Here is a 25,929-nt window from a genome sequence, read left to right as displayed (position 1 = left end):
AAATGAAAATACATCATACCAACTCATACGGGATACAGTAAAAGCAGTCCTAAGAGTGAAATTCAGAAGAATACAGGCCTACTTCAACAAACAAGAAAAATCTCAAATAAGTAATCTTAGACTACACCTAACAGAACTAGAAAAAGAAAAAGCAAAGCCCAAAGTCAGCAGAAGGAGGAAAACAATAAAAACTAGAGGAGAAACAAATGAAATAGAAACCAAAATAAGAGTAGAAAGAATCAATGAAACTAAGAGCTGATTCTTTGAGAAGATAAACAAAATTGACAAACCCTTAGACAGACTCACTAAGAAAAAACAAAAGAAGGCTCAAATAAATAAAATTGGAAATGAAAGAGGAGAAATTACCAAGGATACCACAGAAATACAAAGGATTATAAGAGAACATTATGAAAAACTATATGCCAACAAATTGGACAATTTAAAAGAAATGAATAAATTCTTAGACTCATACAACCTCCCAAAACTGAATCAAGAAGAAATAGAGAATCTGAATATACCAACCACAAGAAAAGCGATTGAAACAGTAATCAAAACTCTCCCAAAAAATAAAAGTCCATGACCAGATAGTTTCTCTGGAGAATTGAACCAAACATTCAATGATGATTTAATACTTATCGTACTCAAACTATTCCAAAAAATTGAAGAAGATGGAATGCTTCCCAACTCATTCTATGAGGCCAACATCATCCAGATACCAAAGCCATACAAGGACAACACAAAGAAGGAAAATTACAAGTCAATATTGCTGATGAACATAGAAGCGAAAATCCTCAACAAAATATTGGCAAACTGAATACACAATACATTAAAAGGATCATAGACCATGATCAAGTGGGACTTATACCAGGGACACAGGGATGGTTCAACATCCACAAATCAATCAATGTGATACACCACATTAACAAAATGAGAAATAAAAATCAGATGACCATCTCAATAGATGCAGAGAAAACATTTGACAAGATCCAACATCCATTGATGATAAAAGCTCTCAATAAAATGAGTATAGAAGGAGGGTAATTCAACATAATAAAAGCCATATATGGCAAACCCAGAGCCAACACCATACTCAATGGGGAAAAACTAAAAGCCATCCTTCTGAGAACAGGAACAAGACAAGGGTGCCCACTTTCACCACTCCTATTCAACACGGTACTGGAGGTTTTGGCCAGAGCAAGTAGGCAAGAAATAGAAATAAAGGATATCTAAAATGGAAAGGAATAAATAAAACTCTTGCTTTTTGCAGATGACATGATTCTATATATAGAAAACCCTAAAGAATCCATCAGGAAACTATTAGAAATAATCAACAACTACACCAAAGTTTCGGGGTACAAAATCAACTTACAAAAATCAGTTGCATTTCTATACACTGATAATGAACTGACAGAAAGAGAACTCAAGAATACAATCCCATTTACAATTGCAACAAAAAGGATAAAATATCTAGGAATAAATTTCACCACGGAGGTGAAAGACCTATACATTGAAAACTATAAGACATTATTGAAAGAAATGAGAGAAGATATAAAGAAATGGAAAGACATTCCATGCTCATGGATTGGAAGAATAAACGTAGTTAAAATGTCCATATGACCTAAGCAATCGACATATTCAATACAATCCCAATCGGAATCTCAATGACATTCTTCACAGAAACAGAACAAAGAATCCTAAAACTGATATAAGACAACAAAAGACCCTGGATAGCTAAAGGAATCCTGAGAAAAAAGAATAAAGCTGGAGGCATCACAATCCCTGACTTCAAAACATATTACAAAGCTACAGTAATCAAAACAGCATGGTACTGATACAAAAATAGACACACAGATCAAGGGACCAGAATCAAAAGCCCAGAATAAAACCAGACAACCATGTACAGCTAATCTTTGACAAAGGAGCCAAGAACATACAATGGAGAAAGGAAAGTCTCTTTAATAAGTGGTGTTGGGAAAACTGGACAGCCACATGCAAAAGAATGAAAGTAGACCATTATCTTTTGCCATGCACAATATGAACTCAAAATGGATTAAAGACTTGAATATAAGATCTGAAATCATAGAACTCCTGGAAGGAAATATAGGCAGTACGCTCTTCGACATCACTCTTAGAAGCATCTTTTCGAAGACCATGTCTACTCAGGCAAGGGAAACAAAGAAAGAATAAACAAATGGGACTTCATCAGACTAAAGAGCTTCTGCAAGGCAGGGGAAACTAAGAACAAAGCGAAAAGACAACCCACTGTACGGGAGAAAATATTTGCAAATCATATATCTGACAAGGGGTTAACCTCCAAAATATTTAAGAACTCATACAACTCATCAACAAAAAAACAAACGACCCAATCAAAAAGCAGGCAGGGGATACAAACATTTTTCCAAAGAAGATATACAGAAGGCCAACAGGCTCATGAAAAGATGTTCAACATCACTACTCATCAGGGAAATGCAAATTAGAACTACAATGAGATATCACCTTACAGCTGTTAGAATGGCTATAATTACCAAGACAAAAAAATAACAAATGTTGGAGAGGATGTGGAGAAAAGGGAACCCTCATACACTGCTGGTGGGAATGCAAAATGATGCAGCCACTATGGAAAACAGTATGGAGATTCCTCCAAAAATTAAAAATGTAAATACCATATGACCCAGTTATCCCACTACTGGGTATTTATCCAAAGAACTTGAAATCAAGAATTCAAAGAGACTTATGCACTCTTATGTTCACTGCAGCATTATTCACAATAGCCAAGAAGTGGAAGCAACCCATTAACTGAGGAATGGATAAAGAAGATGTGGCATATGTACACAATGGAATACTACCCAGACATAAAAAAAGACAAAATTGTCCTATTGGCAACAACATGGATGGACCTTGAGGGTATGTTTTTCAGCAAAATAAGCCACACAGAGAAAGACAAACACTGCACAATTTCACTCATATGTGGAAGATAAACAAATACATGGACAAAGAGAACAGATTAGTGGTTACCAGAGGGGAAGGAGAGTGGGGGTTCAGGAAAAGGGGTAAAGGGGCACATATATATGGTGACATAAATAATAATGTATACCTGAAATTTCACAGTTATAAACTATCATGACCTTAATAAAATTAAATAAATAAATAAAAGATGAAATCTTGCCATTTGTGACAATATGGATGGACCTTGAGGGCATTATGCTAAGTGAAAGAAGTCAGACGGAGAAAGTCAATTACCATATGATATCACTCATAAGTAGAAGATAAAAACAACAACAAGAAACAGACAGACAGATACAGAGATTGGATTGGTGGTTACGAAAGGAGAAGGGGAGAGGGAGGAGGGCGAAAGAGGTGACAGGGCACACGTGTATGCTAATGGGATGGTAGTCCCTGGGTGGTGAATATGATCTAGTCTACAAAGAAACGGAAACATCATGATGTACACCTGAAATTTACATAATGTTATAAAGGAATGTTACTTCAATAAAAAAAATTAATTAAAAAAATGAATGTTTATTGTGTGGATTGTAAAATGCAGTTCAGATCAATAAGGGCTCTAAAAAATGCAGAAATACGACAGGTGAATTCAATATAAATAAGTGTTAAGATAAATGCACTGGCAGACAATAAGTCAGATCACACTAATAAAATATTAGGTTCTGAGCTATCAAAATACAATCCAAAACATCTGGAAGATAACCTATTTACAGAAAATACCTATTCTATGTTCTCTCTAGGGTTGTAGCTTACTGCAAGCAGCTGTAAAGGGAGATTACACTCACTACAATTTTAGAAATGTACTATTCAGATATGAAAGACAAGCGGGTATTGACCATGAAAAGACAAGGATTTCTTATGTGGCAAAAAAATCAAACAGCAGTGAATACAAAGATAAAACATTTACAATTAGGTTTATAAATACAGAAAATGGACTTATCTTGTAATACGCCTCTTTGGAAACTCCTATTAAATATAACAATTCCTTTATATAGTCACTCAAATTCTATGACATTGAGGGAGGAGAAATTTTCCATAAACTATACATGAAGACGAAATTGTTTCAAATCTCTGATGAATGTTTCACTTATTACCACTTGTTTCCAAAGTTTGGTTTCTTTAGCATGGTTAAAGTGTAACTCGAGCGGTACCTATTCAATGACCCACAACAGGGCATTCTAATTTTTATTGTGCAATCATTTACTAACCTTACATCATATCCACTTTACATGTAAGCAACACCAATGATGACTCTCAGGAAACCAATGCTGTGTGGCTCTTTCCAACAGAGCTGAGGTTTATAGCCCCACATGCTATTTTTTTAAGTCTTTGTAGACTAAGATTGAGTTGCAAAAGGGTTAATTCACCACCTGCTCATCAACCTTAGCTTCAGGAACTGTTGCCTTTTTCAGAGGGAAACTTGAAGACTGGGGAGCAGATGTGCGAGGAAGCTTTGGTTTTCATTGGATAACCTCCTACTGTTTGATTTTATGTATTTTTACCACATGCATGTATTATCTTACAATAACCACAAACCACACACACAAACACACAAAGCAAAGTTAGCTATATTTAACAAAACTACTTAAGCTGTTTTTTGTATCTGCCTTGGAGATAGTCAGTGCTTTCCCCAAAGTTCTAGAGAACCTACTGATACTCTTACTATAAAATCCTCGATTACATTATGTAAAAACAAAGCAGAACCTCCACACAGTCAATAGGCACAAGTTATTCTCTGTATTCCCAGGGTCATGATACCAAAAATAAACTGGACTCTTCAAAATTCAAATCTTTTTTTTTTTTTTTTTTAGGAAGATTAGCCCTGAGCTAACTGCTGTCAATCCTCCTCTTTTTGCTGAGGAAGACTAGCCCTGAGCTAATATCCGTGCCCATCTTCCTCTACTTTATATGTGGGATGCCCACCACAGCATGGCTTGCCAAGCGGTGCCATGTCCACACCTAGGATCCGAACCCGTGAACCCTGGGTTGCCGAAGTAGAACAGGCGAACTCAACCACTGTGCCACCAGGCAAGCCCTCAAATCTCTTTTTAATCGAATGTTTTGCTCCAACAACTTTTTTGTTAAAGCTTCTCACAAGAAATACAACAGGCTGAGACAAAGAAATTATCTCTTATTTAACTTCCAAGCTCCAATGCATGTGCCATGGGCAGTGAAAATGCATTAAAAAAAAAAAAAGGCATAGAATCTGGCCCAGTCATGAAAGGATCCAGTGGCCGGGTAAGAGAGTCCTGGCTGTGTAAGGCACTGAGGCGCAGGCGCTAGGGAACGAAGCAGGCAGAGCCCACCTGGGGTCCAGGGTCCAAATTCACCATGGACATTAGCTCCAGATAAACTGACTAGTGTTATCTGTGCTCATCTGTGGCTCAGTTGTACTAGTAAATTAACTTATTAATGAAGAGCAGCAAAGAGATCCAGGTCACCTCTGTTTCTTTCTTGGTGAGGTGGGCCCATTTAGGGCTCCAAAGTCCAGATCCAAAATTGTTTTGGAGAGGTCCAAATCAGAACTTAGGACTTCTCTGTCCATCAAAATCTGGTTAAAAAAATGTTTTTCCTCCTTCACTTCTATGTTGGTTCAAAGAAATGGACCCAGTTATGGAGAATTTAAAAACAATTTGCTGACAAAACCATCCTTTTTCCTTTAAGACTTTTCAACAGTCATTTAACATGATGTTTTTGTACAAAAAATTTAAGGGGTAGGAAAGTTTTCCAGGATAATCTACACTAGAATACATAAACTCTGCACATAGTCCAAATATTTTTCCCATTTACCCTTAATATTTCATATTGTAGTTTTCAACCAGGGCGGGATGGGCTTGAGTATGTACTAGAGTGTGGAACTCTACCACCATGATTCGAATGATCTGAACATATCAAGTCTACACCTATCCACACCCAGTGTGCACATTCGCACACGCGCACACACCAGGGTCTATGTCACTGCATCTCAGACTGTGCTCTGCTCCACTACAGTGCCTTCTCACAGCAGAACAACTCATCCACCAACTGAACACATCTTACCAAACTTAAGTTTTTTGGGTTGTATTAGGAAAACAATAGTTATATTCAACACATTTTTAAAATTACACATGCTCTCTCACCCTGAGAATGATTGTTCTAAGTTTACCATTCAATTCTTCTGCTAACAGCATCCTTTTCTTAAACATATACTTTACATCTTTATGATGGCAAAATTCCAATTTATAATAATACAATGTGACATTACAAAAGATTATTCTAATAAATTTTGGGTGAGTTTCTACATCAGTATAACATCTCCATAATAGATTGAGATTTGCTGCCACGTACTAAATTCACTATTATGGTTTTGGCTTCCAAAAAATTTTATTCACTTTTCACAAAATCACATTTAATGTAGTAAGGCACCACAGTCTCAGGATTGAAACTATGGGGCCTGAGATTTAAATTATAATTCTACCCTGAAGCAGCCAGAAAATTATAAAATGAAATTTTCACATTTTATTTAAATTAATCATCTTTACTAAAATCACTCAACATTTATTTAAAAGTCTTTTAAAGCCACTTTTAAAAGTGAAGCAGCTCAGCACTCTTATGAATAAAGCTGCAGGTAGCAGCCTCAGGAGGCAGCCGTGTGTCCTCAGGGTACGAACCCTGAGCTAGGCTCTAAACAGGAAAGCTGAGCACCACTGCTTCAATTTCTAAGTCTTTCTTGAGTTCTGTCACTTTTTGAATTTTAATTTATTTTGCTCTTTCATTGCTCATATAATTTTCTTAATGTATTTACCTCATTTTGAAATAATATGGTGCTTTGGATCCGTTTTTTGAGTATGTCTTTCTAGCATGCTTTTACTGTCTGTATGGATGTTATCTTACTCCTTATTCTTGTTCCTTACAATAACTTCATATGGCATCAGACCCTGAGATTTTTCTGTTGCTCATGTTTATGTGAATTTAGTTTTCCTGAACTTTAAGGAGGAAGCTTGTTTCAGATTTCATAACTTCAGTTGTTAAAAACATGGCAGCATGCTGTTTCCTGACTGCTCCCCTCTCCCACACTAGTCTGGACCTTCTCTTTCCTTCTTCACTCCCCCTCTCCTGCTGAATTTCAACTGTGCCTCCAGCCACTTCTCCTCAGTGTGAGGCCCAACCTTGAAGTGAAACTGACAGCTCAGTTTAGAGAGTTGATGGGATTAAACCACTCTGGCCCCTGTAGGTCTTCCTTGAGATCCTTTGTTCCCTAGCCACCTACTAGCTCGGTGTGACCCTGGATGAACTGCTCTATCTCTCCATGCCTCCAGTTCCCCACTTATAAAAGGGAAAAAGTAAAAGAATAATGAGTTTTCATTCAAAGTGGTCAAAACATTTTTTGACACTCAGTGATCACTTTTTGAATGTTCCTTCAATAAGTAAAACATCCATCTGAACACCATGTCTCTTCAGACAAGGGAAAAAATAGAATAACAAAATGGGACTTCATCAGACTAAAGAGCTTCTTCAAGGAAAGGGAAAACAGGATTGAAACAAAAATACAACCCACCAATTGGGAAAAAATATTTGCAAATCATATGTGACAAACAGTTCATCTCCATAATATATAAAGAACTCAGACAACTCAACAACAAAAAATCAAACAACCCGATCAAAAAATGGGCAGGGAATATGAACAGACATTTCTCCAAAGAAGATATATGGATGGCCGACAGGCACATGAAAAGATGTTCATCACCACTGATCATCAGGGAAATACAAGCCAAAACTACACTAAGATATCACCTTACATCTGTTAGAATGGCTAAAATAACCAAAACAAAAAATAACAAATGTTGGAGAGGTTGTGGAGAAAAAAGGAACCCTCATACACTGCTGGTGGGAATGCAAACTGGTGCAGCCACTATGGAAAACAGTATGGAGATTGCTCAAAAAATTAAAATAGAACTACCATATGACCCAGCCATCCTACTACTGGGTATCTATCCAAAGAACTTGAAATCAGCAATTCAAAGGGACTTATGCACCCCTATGTTCACTGCAGCATTATTCACAATAGCCAAGACGTGGAAGCAACCTAAATGCCCATCAACTGATGAGTGGATAAAGAACATGTGGTACATTTACACAGTGGAATGCTACTCAGCCATAAAATGGATAAAATCGTCCCATTCACAACATGGATGGACCTTGAGGGTATTATATTAAATGAAACAAACAAGATAGAGAAAGACAATCTCTGTATGACTCCACTCATATGTGGAAGTTAAACACGTGGACACAGAGAACACATTAGTGGTTACCAGAGGAACAGGGGCTGGGGGTGGGAACAAAGGGTGAAGTGGTGCACCTATAATATGACTGACAAATAATAATGTACAACTGAATTTCACAAGGTTGTAAACTATCATAACTTCAATAAAGAAAATGCTCTGAAATACTTGATCATTTAGGGGAAAAAAACAAAAATAACAACCATCTGAACCTTCTTTATGAACTCACTTTTAAGTTGTAGAAGCTCTCAGATCAACTGATCACAACTTTCCAAAATCCTCAGTGCCTCAGAGAATCTATTCATGTGCTAACCGTAGTTAAAGCTTAATTTACCCAATTAGTATACTTTACACTATTTTCATTATTAACAAAAGATTCAAGAGAAAGGAAAGCTGCTTCGTTATTCTACTAAGAACACAAATGCCCTTGTCTCCAGTGTTGAGTCATTTCTCATTACATCTGTTTCATTTATTCCCTCCCTCGGCTCTGTAGGAACTTAGATGAGAGGTAATTTTATTTGTATACAATCAAATAGGACTTCTTAACACCTGGTACCATTAGCAAAGGTGGCAAATAATCTTTTTAGAAAGGCCCTGGAAATTTTTTTCTTAAAAATCCAGAGCACTTTTAAAAGATTTTTGAAATTTTCTTTTTTAACAGCTTATGATTTACTGCTGAAATTTTCTATTATCTATAGTCAGAATGTGTCACTTCTTTAACTTGATGGATCTTATGTTTTCCTTTTTAAGCAACTTTGCTTTAAAACATATATATACAGAAAAGAGCTAACTGACTAGATTTTTGAAATTCAAATTGCCAAGAAGTATTACTCTATGTCAACCTATGATTTATCTAGGAAAATATGACCAAAAGAAAAGGTGTGTGTGGTTGGGGGGACTCATGAGAACTAATCGTAATGTGTGATCCTGGTTTGAATCCTAGACCAGAAAAATCTTTTGCTTCTTTTTATATAATGGACATTATTGGGAAAACTGATGAAATTTAAATGTCTACAGATAAGTTTGTATCAATTTTCCTGATTTAGAATAATTATACCATGATTATATAAGAGAATGAACTTAAAACATTTGGGGTCTACAGTTCATTCTCAAAGAGTTTAGAGGGTCGGCCCAGTGGCCGAGTGGTTGAGTTCAAGCGCTCTGCTGCAGCAGCCCGGGGTTTCACCAGTTCGGATCCTGGGCGCAGACATGGCACTGCTCATCAAGCCACGCTGAGGCGACATCCTACATGCCACAACTAGAAGGACTGACAACTAAAAATATACAACTGTGTACCAAGGGGCTTTGGGGAGAAAAAGAAAAAATAAAATCTTAAAAAAAAAAAGAGTTTAGAGAAAAGAGAGAGGATGTGAAAGCAAACATGGCAAAACGTTAACATTTGGGGAATTTGGGTGAAGAGCATATAGGAATTCTTTGTACAATTGTCTTACAACTTCAGTGAAAATCTGAAATTGTTTCAAAATAAAAAAGGTTTTTAAAAGTTGGGTGGTTAAGAGCAGAAAGATAGTAAGATCAATGTCTCTGAGGGTCTCTTTGAGCACTTACAGCATCCCTGAATGTTACACATGGAAAGCAAAAACATTACTTTAAAAGAAAAGTTGAGGGCTTAGAATGCCTCAAATATTTGATGAGGAAGGTTGGTATAAAATCAGCCCCTGGAAGGTCCTCACTCTGATAGGTGCACTGATGTCTGATTCAATAAACTGCCATTCCATGTTAGCAGAATCAGTGACATCCCAGCAAGCCAGTAACTCAGGCAAAGGCCATTAGAAATCACAGCACTGAGGGCTGGCCCGGGGCCCAGTGGTTAAGTTGGCGCACTCCACTTCCGCGGCCCAGGGTTTCACCAGTTCAGATCCTGGGCACGGACATGGCACCACTCGTCAGCCCACGCTGAGGCAGCGTCCCACATGCCACGACTAGAAGGATCCACAACTAAAATATACAACTATGTACTAGGGGGATGATTTAGGGAGAAGCAGAAAAAAAAGGAAAAGAAAGAAGACTGGCATCAGTTGTTACCTCAGGTGCCAATCTTTAAAAAAAAAAAAAATCACAGCACTATCGGACTGGCAGAGATGAAGTTGAGTTATTATGTTCAGTTAGCACAGGGGCAACAGCAGCGCCTGAGGTCTATTGGTAGGACTCAAACTAGTATAACCTAGCATAATTTTTTTGAGGAGCAATCAGGTAGTATGTATTTAATGAATTTTTAATGTTCATTTTAAATGTTCATTCCCTTTGACCCATGATTCTACTTCTAGAAATTTCTGCTAAGGAAATAGTGGGGCAAGTGAACAAAGGTATACATTCAAGGATGTTCACTCCAACACAGCAAAGAACAGGAGATAGTATGTGTCCATCAGGGGGAGATTAAATAAACTATGGTTTACCCTTATAAGAGTATATTCTTCAGCCATCACAAAGTATGAGATAAATGACAGGGAGCAATATCCCTAGTATATTAAATGAAAAAGCAGATTGCAGAAGGGTAATAATATGATCCTAAGTATCCTTACATTACTAATTTACATTTATAATAGAAATATTATGTAGGTTTTTTTTTTAAAGATTGAAGGAACATTTCTCATAGAGAATCGTGGCTAGGCAGAGTTGAAGAATACACATTGCATTATCCATGGCAGACTACATAATTTGCAAGGCCCAGTACAAAATAAAAACATGGAGCCCCTTGTTAAAAAATTAAGAATTTCAAGATGGTGACAGCAGAGCATTAAGTCAAGTATGGTGCCCTTCTGACCACAGGACCCTGTGCAACTATATAGGTCACGTGTGCATGAAGCTGACCCTAGCTATGCACCACACTATACACTTAGATATATGTCCCACTATACTATACATTACACTACCAAACATATGCTGAGATATACACTACACTTAATGGTAATATTGGATGGGTGGATGGAAATGTACATGTTGTTAATCTCCTCCCCGCCTCTTTGTTATTTTGGGTACTTTAATAAGGGCAATACTTTGTGGTAAGGGCAATCTAAAGTGCGTTTAAATTATTCCTAAAAGGAGCTAGCACATTAAGGGTGCTGAGATGAACGATTTGCAAATGTACCCTTTGGATCACTTCGCATGCCACAAGAGTGCCTCTAAGAGGACTAAGAGAGACTCAGTGAGAAGACAGACACGTGCAGCTCTCAAAAGACTCCTGTGACACATTTCACTTACTTTTAAAGAGGTTGCATGATGGCGACCATCAGGACAAATAAATGATGGGTAACTTTTTTCCTCTCTTCATGTGGCAAGTAAAAGTATAAAAAAAAATAAGAACAGAAAATATAAATAGGAATTTCCTATCTCTGGAAACTAAATAGCTCTTCTAGGCCACGTAGGTATGGATAAATATTTTTCTACTCCTCTAAATGGTTCTATCATACCCTGGAATTAACCAAATAATAGTATTACGAGTCATTAGCTGACTCGATCTGTCTACAAGTTAAATGTTCCCTCTGATGATTTTATTTATAAGTAGAACTAAAAACCTGGGAAGTCTAACTTGGGATCAGCATGGTAGCTTACGTTCTGCCATGGAGAACATCAAGGTTTGATTAGGCAGATCTTAAGGTTGTAGCCAAAAGGCAAGAGAGCAAGACATTCTCATACCTAAAGGGCTCTAAATAAGATGGTCTGACACTTACTAGGCTCTTATTCTCCTTAGTTATAAGTAACTTTGAACAGGGCCTACTGAGTGCTGGGGTAAGCATGCAGGTGAAAGGACAAGGGTTTCTAGAATTCAATCGAGTGAGGAAGGGGTGAGAAAACATTAAAAGATTTACCGTTAAAGATTTTTTGGAAGTTCACCATAAGTAATCAGGTAATCAGTGGTAACTAAGTCTAAATGATACTGGGAGCTACAGGCATCTGGAGAATCTGTTGAAACCATTTGAGAAGTTCTCCAAGAGACTTCAGGGTTTTGTATAAGATAGTGACAGACTATAACTAGGAAACTGAGAAATCCTATGAGGGGTTGTGTACTTCAAGACTAATTTCCGTGCCTTAAAAGTGTTCAATCTTGTACTATTTTTAATCCACCTTCAGAATTATGTGTATACATGGTACCATATGTAACATATAATCTATGCTCAGTAACAGGGCAAAATAACTAATACATACATCAGAGTCCCACTTATATACGATTATCCAAGGCAGTTATCTGTTTTAGGGCATCAGTTCTGTCTTCATTAAAGTTAAAACCACTTATATTCATGAGAATTAATTTTCAACAGTCTGACTAGCACTACTACTCTCAAATTTCAAAACAGGACTCCTAATCCGGGTGTAACATACTACTGAAGGTAGGAATCTACCGTTTTCACAAATGCAAAAAAGAGCTCTATTTAACGCATTTGCCCTTTGTTATCTCCATTGGTACTTAACTGCTTCTACCTTAAATATTACAGTGACTTTTTCTTTTAAATGATATTATATACACACGTTTGACATGAAGAACTTTCTAATGATATCCTCTGAAGACTGAATGGGTTATGATTCAAGAAATATTGAGTTTCCCATTAGTAAATGTGTCGTACTGTATGAGAATGTTGAAGTGAGAATTCAAACACAAAATAGGTGGTTGAACTAGACAACATTCGTGCTCCTTTCCAACTCTGAGACATCATGAATGTGAAACAGCTCCTAGAGGTCTTTAACAGTGCAGAGGATGACAGAATGAGAATGGAGAGGAGACAGTCCAGAAAGAGACTGTGAAGGCAGTGGCAGAGGATGAGATTTAAGCTAACACCAAGGAATTCAGAGTCAACTTCACAGGCTCAGTGGAGCTAGGCTCTTAGAAGAATGTCATCAACAAAACAGCATTTGAAAAAACTCAAGAGAAAAAAACTAGAGGCAGAAAGGGGCTCAGGAAAATAATGCATAAATCTATTCAGAAAGTAAAACGGAATTGGATATTACTGGCCTGTAAATTCTGTCTCTGAAACATCATTCAATACATTTCTCAAGTAACTACATAACCATTATTCTACATATGCAGTACTTTGAAATTTTGCACAACATATCTATTACTGTGATGCCTAATTACCCGTATTTTACCTCTATCCTTACCTTAGGCTGAAACCATCTTCTACAAGAAACACTAGGCCAGATCTAGCAGTTCTCAAAGTATGTTCTAGGAACCAGTACCATGAGCACGGCATGATCTTCAGATGCTATCCCAGACCTACTGAATCATAAACTCTGTGGATGGAGTCCATCAATCTGGGTTAAAGCCTTCCAGGTGGTTCTAAAGCACTCTAAAGTTTGAGAACAACTGCCTTAGGCATTTTGGGACTAGACCTACTTAGAGCCTGTTTAGGAAGAAACACTCTTCTGTTTTCCGTGATCAGAAGTGAGAGTAGTGCTAGGAGTAGACAGAAAACAGATAATGCCGTGCTGGCCAATGATTTAAATCAATCATGCCTATTAAATGAAGCCTCCACAAAACTCCAAAAAGGACAGGTCCGGAGAGCTTCAGGGTTGCTGGACTTGTGGAGGTGCTGAGAGGCTGGTGCACCTGGGGAGGGCGTGGAAGCTCTGTACCCTTTCCCCGTTCCTCACCCTATACATCTCTTCCAGCTGGTCGTTCCTGATTTATATCCTTTTATACTCAACTGTTTATTCTTCCAATCCATGAGCATGGAATGTCTTTCCATTTCTTTATATCTTCTTCAATTTTTTTCAGTAACGTCTTATAGTTTTCAGTGTATAGGTCTTTTACCTCCCTTGGTTAAATTTATTCCTAGATAATTTTTTTTCTGCTTTTTCTCCCCAAATCCCCCAAGTACATAGTTGTATGTTTAGTTGTGGGTCCTTCTAGTTGTGGCATGTGGGATGCTGCCTCAGCATGGCCTGATGAGCGGTGCCATGTCCATGCCCAGGATCCAAACCAGTGAAACTCTGGGCTGCCAAAGCAGACCATGCAGACTTAAGCCCTCAGCCAAGCACCCAGCCCCTATTCCTAGATATTTTATCCTTTTTGTTGCGATTGTAAATGGGATTGTATTCTTGAGTTCTCTTTCTGTCAGTTCATTATCAGTGTATAGAAATGCAACTGATTTTTGTAAGTTGATTTTGTACCCCGCAACTTTGGTGTAGTTGTCAATTATTTCTAATAGTTTCCTGATGGATTCTTTAGGGTTTTCTATATATAGAATCATGTCATCTGCAAAAAGCAAGAGTTTTATTTATTCCTTTCCGTTTTAGATATCTTTTATTTCTATTTCTTGCCTACTTGCTCTGGCCAAAACCTCCAGTACTGTGTTGAACAGGAGTGGTGAAGGTGGGCACCCTTGTCTTGTTCCTGTTCTCAGAAGGATGGCTTTTAGTTTTTCCCCATTGAGTATGGTGTTGGCTCTGGGTTTGCCATATATGGCTTTTATTATGTTGAGTTACCCTCCTTCTATACTCATTTTATTGAGAGCTTTTATCATAAATGGACGTTGGATCTTGTCAAATGCTTTCCCAGTGTCTATTCAGATGATCATGTGATTTTTACTCCACATTTGGTGTAACACATTGATTGATCTGCAGATGTTGAAACACCCCTGTGTCCTTGGTATAAATCCCACTTGATCATGGTATATGATCCTTTTATTTCATTTGGTAAGGAAGATTGGCCCTAAGCTAACATCTGTTGCCAATCTTCCTCTTTTTGCTTGAGGAAGATTATCACTAAGCTAACATCTGTGCCAATCTTCCTCTGCTTTGTATGTGGGACACCACCACAACATGGCTTGATAAGCAGTGTGTAGGTCTGCTCCCAGGATAGGAACCTGTAAATCCCGGCTGCCAAAGCAGCATGTGCAAACTTAACTACTACACCACCAGGCTGGCCTCTATGATCCTTTTAATGTATTGCTGTATTCAATTTTCCAATATTTTGTTGAAGATTTTTGCATCTATGTTCATTCATGATACTGGCCTGTAATTTTCCTTCTTTGTGATGTCTTTGCCTGGTTTTGGTATCAAGGTAATGTTGGCCTCATAGAATAAGTTAAGAAGCATTCCATCTTCTTCAATTTTTTGGAATACTTTGAGAACGATAGGTATTAAATCTTCTTTGAATGTTTGGTAGAATTTTCTAGAGAAGCCCTCTGGTCCTGGACTTTTATTTTGGGGGAGGTTTTTGATTATGGTTTCAATCTCTCTACTTGTGATTGGCCTATTCAGATTCTGTATGTCTTCTTGATTCAGTTTTGGGAGGTTGTAGGAGTCTAAGAATTTATCCATTTCTTCTAGGTTATCCAGCCTGTTGGCATATAGTCTATCACAGTATTTTCTTATAATCCTTTGTATTTCTGTGGTATCCACTGTAATTTCTCCTCTTTCATTTCTAATTTTATTTATTTGAGCCTTCTCTCTTATTTTCTTAGTGAGCCTGGCTAAGGGTTTCTCAGTTTTTTTAATTTTCTCCTTTAACCAGCTCTTAGTTTCACTGATCTTTTCTGCTGTTTTTTTTTTAAATCTCTATTTCATTTATTTCTGCTCTAATTTTATTTCCCTGCTTCTACTGACTTTGGGCTTCATTTGTTCTTCTTTTTCTAGTTCTGTTAGGTGTCGTTTCAAATTACTTATTTGAAAGTTTTTTTCTTTGAGGTTGGCCTGTATTGCTCTGAATTTCCCTCTTATAACTGCTTTTGTTGAATGCTAAAAGAGCTTGTATGTTGTATTTTCATTTTCATTTGTCTCTATTTTATTATTTCTCCTTTGCTATTTTATCTCATTTTCTGGTTATTCTATATTTCCATTGTTTCTCTTCCTTTGTGTTTTTGACTGCCATTTCATTTTGGTGGTTTTCTGTGATGGTTTCCTGATTTATCTCTTTTTTTTTTTTTATGAATTGTGGCTCTGCTCTAATTTTTTGTTTAGTGGTTACTATGATGTTTGTATAAAACATGTCATAGATGAGATACTCGATTTTCTGATAACCTCTTGTCTCCATTAGCCTGACCAGGTTCCATCCTTTTCCTCTTCCTCTTCTGAGTTATTGTTGGCACAAATTGTTCTGTTTTGTGTTGTGAGTTTGTGACTAAGTTGAAGTGTTTATAGTTGCCTTTGATGCTTTCCTTCCCCTTACCTTTTAAGTTTTTATTAAGTATTTGCTACCCTGTTCTGAAAGAGAGCTGCAGTTTTCTGATTGTGGCTATTTATCTCCTTGCTCCAAGCTTTGTCTTTTTGTTTCAGGTATGAGGGCCTCCTTAATCATTTCTTGTAGGGGAGGTATAGTGGCAATGAACTCCCTCAGCTTTTGTTTATCTGGGAAAGCTTTTATTTCTCCATCATATCTGAAGGATGGTTTCACTGGATAGAGGGTTCTCGGCTCAAACTTTTTGTCTTTCAGAATTTGGAATATATCATCCCACTCTCTCTTAGCATGTAAGGTTTCTGCCCATCTGCTGAAAGCCTGATAGAGATTCCTTTGTAGGTAATTTTCTTCTCCCTTGCTTCCTTTAATATTTTTTGTCATTGACTTTTGCCAGTTGTACTATTACATGCCTTGGAGAAGGTCTCTTAGCACTGATGAACTCCTAATGGAGTTCTATTGGCTTCACGTACTGGTAAGTCCAGTTCCTTCCCCAGGTTTAGGAAATTCTCAGCTATTATTTCTTTGAACAAGCTCTCTGCTCCTTTCTCCCCTTTCTTCTCACTCTGGAATACCTATAGTCCTTATGTTGCTTCGAGTCAGATATTTCTCAAAGAATTTCTTCATTTTTTAAAAATCTTAGTTCTCTCCCCTCCTCCACATGAAGCATTTCTTTACATCTGTCCTTAAAGTCACTAAATCTTTCCTCCATAACATCAGCTCTATTTTTTAAGGATTCTAGATGATTTTTATCTCGTTAATTGTGTTCTTCATATCCAGAATTTCTGCTTGGGTTTTTTTATAGTTTCAATCTCTTTGGTGAAGCATTCCTTCTTCTCATTAGTTTTATTCCTGAGCTCATTGAATTATCTTTCTGAGTTTTCTTATAACTTGTTGTTTCTTTTTTTTTTTTGTCTCTTTTTTTTAAGATTGGCACCTGAGCTAACAACTGTTGCCAATCTTCCTTTTTTTTTCCTTCTTCTTCCCCACAAGGCCCCCCAGTACATAGTTGTATATTCTAGTTGTGAGTATCTCTGGTTGTGCTATGTGGGATGCCACCTCAGCATGGCCCACTGAGTGGTGCCACGTAGGCACCCAGGATCTGAACCAGCAAAACCCTGGGCCGCTGAAGCAGAGTGCATGAACTTAACCACTCGGCCACAAGGTGGGCCCCAGAGTTTCTTTATGACAGCTATTTTGAATTCTCTGTCAATTAGATTGTAAATTTCTGTGAATTCAGGGTCAGTTTCTGGAGATTTGTCATTCTCCTTCTGCTCTGAATTGTCACTGTAGTTTTTCATGGTGTTTGATGAACTGATCTTTTGGCGGTGCATTTGTGGTAGTATCAGGTCACAGATTCTACCTGCAACTGCTGGTGGGAAGCAGAAGCTGTGTTCCTGATTGCACCCTGTCTGCTGGGAAGTTATGCAGGTATGATGGGTGCTTCCACTGGCTGGGAAAGTGGTCGCATGTGGGCTTAGGGCTGCTCCCATGCCAAGGTGCATTCCCACTTGTGGGGCTGCAGCGGTACTCTGGGCTCCCGCTTGCCAGGAAAGCATTTGCCTGCGCATGTATCTACCATTGCCTCTCCTTAAGGTCGTGCCGGCTGTTGTGCTTCGTAGGCGGGGCTTCTTTGCAGAGTCCATGCCTGGGCCACTCACTGGGACCACAGTGGCAGGATGGGCTCTCCACCGAACAGGAAAGCTTTCATGCCAGGGCCACGGGCTGCCGTCGCTCATTCCCACAGTCACACCGAGGCAGGTTCCTGCTTTTGGGACTGCAGCAGTACTATGGGCACCCACGCAGACTGGGAAAGTGTTCAGGCACACACATACAGCTGCTGGGGATGGGTAGGGGAGTACTCACCTATCTCCACCACTTCCCAGGGAGCCAGTCCATCTACCTTCAGATGTACAGATGCATGGGTCTCTCAGGTATCTTTTGGTGCAGTGTGGGTACCCTGCATTGGTCAATGAATGTTCATTTAGTTGTAGCTCAAAAGGGGAGAGAGAAAGGAAACAGCTCACTCCACCATGTTGCTGATGCCACTTCCAAAAACGTTACATTTTTAAACAATTAAAGATTCATAGAGTTGCAAAAAAAAAAACAAGGCAGTCCCATATATCCTTCATTCAGCCTCCCCCTGCTGTGGTAACATAACTATACTACACTATCAAAACCAGGAAAAGTGCCACAACTAGAAGGACCCACAACTAGAATATATAACTATGTACTGGGGGGATTTGGGGACAAAAAGCAGAAAGAAAAAAAAAAACTTAAAAACAAACAAACAAACCAGGAAATTGGTATTGGCGTAATCCACAGAGCTTATTCAGAGGGGAGGGAAGATATTAGAAAATAAAGAATATATAAAAGAATTAGGGGGTGCTTATGTACTGGAACCTCTTATAACCCTATGCTTTATGAGAAAGAATTTTGTAACGAGAGTAATAATTTTTACAGAATATTGAATACCTACTATATTCTAAGTGTTTTATCTACATGAAGTATTTTATTACTATCATTGTTGTTCTTTGTATTTCTACTATTATAAGCAGATAACAATTACTGAGCAATTATGTAGCAGGCAATCTTGTAATCAGCTACACCAAAGTTGCAGGGTACAAAATCAACTTACAAAAATCAGTTGCATTTCTATACACTAATAATGAACTAATAGAAAAAGAACTCAAGAATAAAATTTCATTTAAAGTTGCAACAAAAAGAACAAAATATCTAGGAATAAATTTAACCAAGGAGGTGAAAGACCTATACATTGAAAACTGTAAGACATTATTCAAATAAATCAAAGAAGATATAAAGAAATGGAAAGACATTCCATGCTCATGGATTGGAAGAATAAACATAGTTAAAATGTCCATGTGACCTAAAGCAATCTACTGATTCAATGCAATCCCAGTCAGAAACCCAATGACATTCTTCACGGAAACAGAACAAAGAATCCAAAAATTTATATGGAACAACAAAAGACCCTGAATAGCCAAAGGAATCCTGAGGAATAAAGAACAAAGCTGGAGGCATCATAATCCCTGATTTCAAAATATACCACAAAGCTACAGTAATCAAAACAGCATGGCACTGGCACAAAAACAGACATGCAGATCAGTGGAACAGAATTGAGAGCCCAGAAATAAAACCACACATCTATAGTCAGTTATTCTTCAACAAAGGAGCTAAAAACATACAATGCGGAAAGGAAAGTCACTTCAATAAATGGTGTTGGGAAAATTGGACAGCCATGTGCAAAAGAATGAAAGTAGACCATTATCTTTTGCCATACACAAAAATTAACTCAAATGGATTAAAGACTTGAAGGTAAGGCCTGAAACCATAAAACTTCTAGAAGAAAATATAGGCTATACACTCTTTGACGTCAGTCTTAGCAGCATATTTTTGAACACCATGTCTACTCAGGCAAGGGGAAAAAAATAAAAAATAACAAATGGGACAACATCAGACTAAGAAGTTTCTGCAAGGCAAAGGAAACCAGGAACAAAATGAAAAGACAACCCACCAACTGGGAGAAAATATTTGCAAATCATATATCTGACAAAGGGTTAAACTCTGAAATATATAAAGAACTCATACAAGTCACCAACAAACAACCCAATCAAAAAATGGGCAGAGGATATGAATACACATTTCTCCAAAACAAGATATACAGATAGCCAACAGAAGCATGAAAAGATGTTCAACTTCACTAATTATTAGGGAAATACAAATCAAAACTACAACAAGATATCACCTTACACCAGTCAGAATGGCTACAATTGCCAAGACAAAAATAACAAATGTTGGAGAGGATGTGGAGAAAAGGGAACCCTCATACACTGCTGGTAGAAATGCAAAATGGTGCAGCCACTGTAGATAACAGTATGGAGATTCCTTGAAAAATTAAAAATAGAAATACCATAGGACCCAGTTATCCCACTACTGGGTATTTATCCAAAGATCTTGAAATCAACAACTGAACAAGATTTATGCACACCTATCTTCATCGCAGCATTATTCACAATGGCCAAGATGTAGAAGCAACCCAACTGCCCCGATATGCATGGACAAGGAAGATGTGGTATACATATACAATGGAATACTACTCAACCACAAAAAAGACAAAATCGTCCCATTTGAAACAACATGGATGGACCCCGAAGGTATGATGTTAAGTGAGATAAGCCAGACAAAGACAAATACTGCAGAATTTCACTCATATGTGGAATACGGACAAAGAGAACAGATTAGTGGTTACCAGAGGGGAAGGGGGCTGGGGCATGGGTGAAAGGGGTAAGGGAGCACATATGGATGGTGATGGATAGAAATTAGACTACTGGTGATGAGCACGATGCAGTCTACATAGAAATTGATAAATAATAATGTACACTCGGAATTATACAATGTTATAAACCTTTACGATTTTAAGAAAATAACTGAAGAAGAAAAACAAAAAACGTTTAAAAAAAATAGGGGTTGGGAGCTTGCCTGAAGTGAGAAGTATTGAGAGGAGAGGTTTGGGCCTAAACTTCATCCACCCCCACTCCCTTACTTCCCGATGCCTAGACTCCTAACCTTCCTCTTCACCAGTTTGGGCTACTAGAAACCATGAGAGTCCAACGGTGAGAGCCAGGTCAGGCACCCGAAACATCAGGTAAAGTATGAATTTGCAGAATGTCTGATTCATGGAATTCTAAGGGGAAGGAACATTGTCATCTTTGTAACTTCATCACCTAACACAGTTCCTGGTGCATAGTGGCAAAGAGAAGAGAGGTGTTCCTCCTAACCAGTGTTGTAAATCCAAATATTTTCCTCATAGAAATATTGCCACATATTGCGTCTAGGTTCCGTGGCATTCATACAAGTACTTGAAAAATTAAATAAGCCTCTGTGAGCCAACCTGAACACCCCTCACTAGTCATGACCATGTTCTCACGCACATGTTTCAAAGAACTAATCTTCAAGCAAACTTTTGAAGTATCACTCATTTGTAAGTCACTATACTTGGCTGATGCTATTAACACAACATTTTTTAACTGAGGGGGGATAGTGATCTTTCTAGGCTCACTGATTTCAAGTTTCCAAACAGTGTTCTGCTTAACACTAATGTCTCAAAATTTCCACTCCCACCCACCCCCAAATTCGTAAACTGTTACACCAAGGAAACTTTTCTTTTAAGGAACACTCTCTAAAATCCAGTTCTGGGAAACTCCGTTTGAGAAACACTGCTGTGGCCATACGATCAGCCTCTTTGGCTTCTTAAGTGGCTCTTTCTGTGGTATTTATTCTTTAAAAATTAAAAAATATATATCCTTTCATTTCCCAATATTTTAGGCTCAAGTAAAAAGCAAGTGAAAAAAGCTTTAGATAATCTATGCATGTTTGCCTGGCAGCAATACAAATAGATATCCACCAATACTTAATGATTTGTACACATGAATGTACAAATTTGGTTTTTCTCAACTAAACTAAAAAATTTAGTTTTTCTCCAATTTCTAAGTTTTTCTCCAATTAACTAGTCGAAAATGTAAAAAGAAAATAGTTTCTGAGAAAGAAAAATTGGGTGGCTCATCTCTCCAATCAAATTAATATCAACAGCTAACTTTTTAATTCATCATCTCTTACCATTCTGGGACTTTAGTCAAAATAAAGAAGTAGTTTTCTCCAGGCTCCTCAAGTTATAAGTCAGAAAAATCCTGGCAATAAAGATAAATGAATGAAGTCCCAGAATACCTCACCAACTACGTTTTCCTAAGAAAATAAAGGTATATTACTAAAGGTCCAATGTTTTCCTCTGGAAAAAAGAACTACTCCAACTGTAAAAACACAAATTACATTTTAGTAAGATTTAGCAACATATAAAATTGCATCTCACTTCAGGAAATACTACCTAGAGTTTTGCTCAAGAAATCACACATAATCCAAGATATTCCCTAAACAGTAACAGAAACTGTAAGAGCCACATTATAGACTAAAGAGCAATTCCACAATCGTCAATTTAATGTATGCATCATGAGACCACCCCAAACTGCTTAAATGAAAGAATTATCAATTATAATTCTTTCTGAAATTACATTTGATCAACTAAAACCCTATGCAAAGCTTCACAAACCCTCTCACAAATATCTGTTGCAGAAGAGAGGAAGATTCTTTATTCAGAAAGTGACTCTAAGAGGAGAATTTCATGACACATTGAAAATAAGTATCTCCATAATATTTCAGATTTTTCCTATACCAAATTAACAAGTCAGGATATTAAGTTACCTGGCACTGAATATCCTATTTGAAAACAGGTCTCATATATAGGTTTTATAGTGTTTGGTTATAACAATATTTCATAAACACAGAAAACATCTTTGTTAAACGTTAAATAGTCTATGTTGAAATGGTATCAATGGCTGCATCTTACTACTTCCTTACTGAGCAAGTTAAATTTCTAAAACTGCAGTTAGAGCTACTGTATCTCACTAATTAGGTTGCCAATCTGCATTTAGGGCTACAGTCATGGGCTGCACAAGGACGGTTTGGTCAACGATGCACTGCATGTATGACAGTGGTCCTTTAAGATTAGTACCACACAGCTTAGGTGTGTAGTAGGCTATAACATCTAGGTTTGTGTAAGCACACTCTGATGATCGAACGACGACAAAATCACCTAACAACATATTTCTCAGAACAAATACCTGTCATTGTTAAGCAACGCACTGCTGTATTACCAACTCCAGAAGAACTGCTTTACCCCTTTGATAAATTATGCATCGTCTATCGGGGAAGAACTGAAGTACAGAGACTAAACATGTAAACTGGGTGGCAAACACGTAGTGACAATTTCAAGTGAAAAATTTAGGCCAGCAAACAGATTACTTAAGCATTATAATTAAGGATAATTGTTCATCTTAGCAAAGAGTGTCACAACTACTTTTAAACATGTAGGGGGTATGCCCTGAAACCTATGTCTGATCTACTCCCAGAACCCTGGAATGAGCATGATACCAAATTAAGAATTCCTTGAAGGAACTTACTGTAAATTAGAAGCAACAACTCAATTCACACCTTTTATCAAGAAGTGTTAGCTTGTTCTTTAACTTACGGAACATAAGTCAAAGAAGTTTAGATTCAGGTCTTACATTCGACAGTCACTGACTGCATATTATGTGCCAAGTACTACTAGGTGCCAGGTACATAGAGAACAAAATATGGTCCATGACTTATTGTCTAGAGAGGGAGACAGGCTTTAGACAGACCTTAAACAAAAAACCAAAATCACTTTGTGGTCATTTCCTGTCTGTACTGCATCTCTCTCGGTGGGTAACTGCGATCACACCTTCTCTTAGGAGTATTCTGCAGAGAATCTCGAGTTGTTTACTCAGAGAGACAATCAGCTGTAGCTGGGAAACATAATGGCAGACAATTTCACAACCTTTATCATGAAGGCTGTCACGGAATTTACTCCAAGAAATAGAAAACATTCATCTATACACGCATGTCGACAAGATTAATTTCTAATCATAGGGTGGGAATTCACCAGTAATTTGTTTTCTTGAATTCTGCTCATGACAGATATCCATGTTGGTGGAAAACTCACACATATCCCAGCTTTTCAAGTGAAATTGCTTATCCTAAACTCATTTTGAAAACATCAGCGCTCCAGTGTGCAATGTTACTTCAAATAAATGATTCTCATTTAAATTTAAAATGGGCACTGAATTTACATTCAAGTTAACCTTCAATGTGAATTGTTTCCAGGTACAGCTTCTGTTTGCCTAGGCAGCTGAAAGTATACAAAGTATTGAGGACTTTAAAGGTACTATTCTCATTTTAAACGTTTTATCTCTGCACGCTGTCCTACTAAAAAAAAAAAAATAGGCTAGTAAGGAAGTGCGAGGGAAAGGGACGAGGAATAAAAGTTCCCAAAGGAGTTTGAATTAGGGACTCCTCCCCCTGCCTCGCCAAATTTAAACACACCCAACGCTTCTACCCTGCTCGTTTCCTTCTGACCTCAGCTGCTGCTGACTACCTCACGTTTCCCTGCACATTTGAAGAGTTATTAGTTGGTATTTAAATATTTTTAAGCCATTTCTTTCTCCCTTTTCCAGGAATACTTGAGTACGTTCTTTTATAGCCTGTGTTATTTCTGCCTTTGGTAATAATATTCCTGGTAGAGACGTAAGTCCTCGGAATTCGGTTTCCTTTCTCAACAGTTACAACGTTACATTACTATGTTAGGTGCCACCAACCGCGCCTTCCAGAAGTTAGTACTTTGTGGCCAAGTAGCTTCTGCACTTTCTAAGAAGGAACACCTAGGAGGTGCTATCGTCACAGCATCATCAGCGCTTCCCAAGTTCCTACCTGTCGCGGGGACTTGGTCAGAGAGGATGAATCAGATTTGTCTAATTTTCCACCCACCGTCCCTCCCGCTTCCGCCGCGCCCCCCAAAGCACGTCTCCCCGCAGGCCGGCCCCGAAACCCGGCCCTCAGACGCAGGCCCCCGCGGGGACCGCAGCTGGTGGGGCAGTGGGGCCCGCACCGGGGATGGCGCGAGGCGCAGCCCCCACTTCCTGTACAGTCGGCGGAGCGCGCAGGAAATGCCCTGGCAGAGCGGGCGCTCCGAGAAAGAGAACGTACTTCCCCCTCGGCTTCGGGCCTGGGCCCCGGACGTCTGCAGCGGAAGGACAACCGGAACAAACCCACTCGTCCCGAGCCTCCCCGCGGCCGCGGCTCCCCTCTTGCCTCCTCATTCTCTCTCGCTTCCGCCCGCGGGCTACGGAGGCGCGCGGCCCCGCCTCCTCTGTCCTCTCGCGCCCCGCCCCGCCCCGCCCAGACCTCCCGACCGCCGGCCCCTTACTCCCAGCACCGCTCGCTTCCCCGTTCCGCTCGCTCTCCCCGCCCCCGCTCCCCATCGTCCTTTCTGATTGGCCGAGCGCGCCGGAGCCTGGTTGACCAATCGGCGAGCGGGGTTGGCGGGATGGGCGTGGCCGCGGCGCCGGGCCCTCAGACCGAGGCTGCCTCCCCCTCAGCCGGCAGCAGATTCCGCCGCCGTTGCTGCCCGGCCCGCTGTTGTCTCGGCCCGCGCTGCCGTCGCGCCGGGGAGGGCGGGGGGCGGGCGGGGAGAGGAGGAGCAGCGGGAGGCCGGGCAGAGGAGCGAGGCGGCGGCGGGGGCGGCGCGGGCGGCGGCCCGGCTCCGGGAGTGTCGGCGCGGCGTGGTGGTTGGGGCGGATCCCGCGGGGCCCGGGCGGGGGAGGGAGTCGCCGGCCCGGCCATGGCGGACAACGAGAAACTGGACAACCAACGGCTCAAGAATTTCAAGAACAAAGGCCGCGACTTGGAGGTGGGTCGGGGCGCCGGAGGGCGGGGGCCGCGCTCGGGGCGCTCGGCCGGACCGGAGCGCGGGCGGGCATGGCGCTGGCCGCCGCCGTGACGCCGGTGCGGGCGCGCCGGGAAGTTGGGGCCGGCCCGGGCGGCGGGTTGCGGCCTAGGCTGCCGCGGAGCGCGGCGGCCCCACCGGCGTCGGGAAGCCCGGAGCCG

At 39.5% G+C, this 25,929-nt stretch overlaps 1 protein-coding gene and 1 long non-coding RNA gene across 4 annotated transcripts in view; one reads left to right on the top strand and one right to left on the bottom strand.

The window, feature by feature from the left end:
* Window positions 1–25,207, bottom strand: part of LOC124238094 (uncharacterized) — a 72,906-nt gene extending 47,699 nt beyond the window's left edge. The window contains exons 1-2 of one of the 3 annotated variants that reach the window (XR_006888239.1): window positions 25,030–25,207; window positions 18,259–18,352 (exon numbers count right to left, since the gene is read on the bottom strand). This is a non-coding gene — a long non-coding RNA (uncharacterized LOC124238094). The remainder of the gene's footprint in view (window positions 1–18,258; window positions 18,353–25,029) is intronic. The other 2 variants (XR_006888238.1, XR_006888237.1) reach the window with 2 other exon arrangements.
* Window positions 25,208–25,390: 183 nt separating this feature from the next.
* Window positions 25,391–25,929, top strand: part of KPNA4 (karyopherin subunit alpha 4) — a 66,752-nt gene continuing 66,213 nt past the window's right edge. Inside the window, exon 1 of the mRNA XM_046658912.1 lies at window positions 25,391–25,732. Within this exon, the coding sequence (XP_046514868.1) occupies window positions 25,664–25,732 (69 nt within the window). The 5' untranslated portion in view covers window positions 25,391–25,663. The remainder of the gene's footprint in view (window positions 25,733–25,929) is intronic.

Source organism: Equus quagga, chromosome 4 (assembly GCF_021613505.1).
Source record: "Equus quagga isolate Etosha38 chromosome 4, UCLA_HA_Equagga_1.0, whole genome shotgun sequence".
NCBI lineage: Eukaryota > Metazoa > Chordata > Mammalia > Perissodactyla > Equidae > Equus > Equus quagga.
Note: the sequence above shows the minus strand (reverse complement) of the source record. Positions and strands in the feature narration are given on the sequence as shown.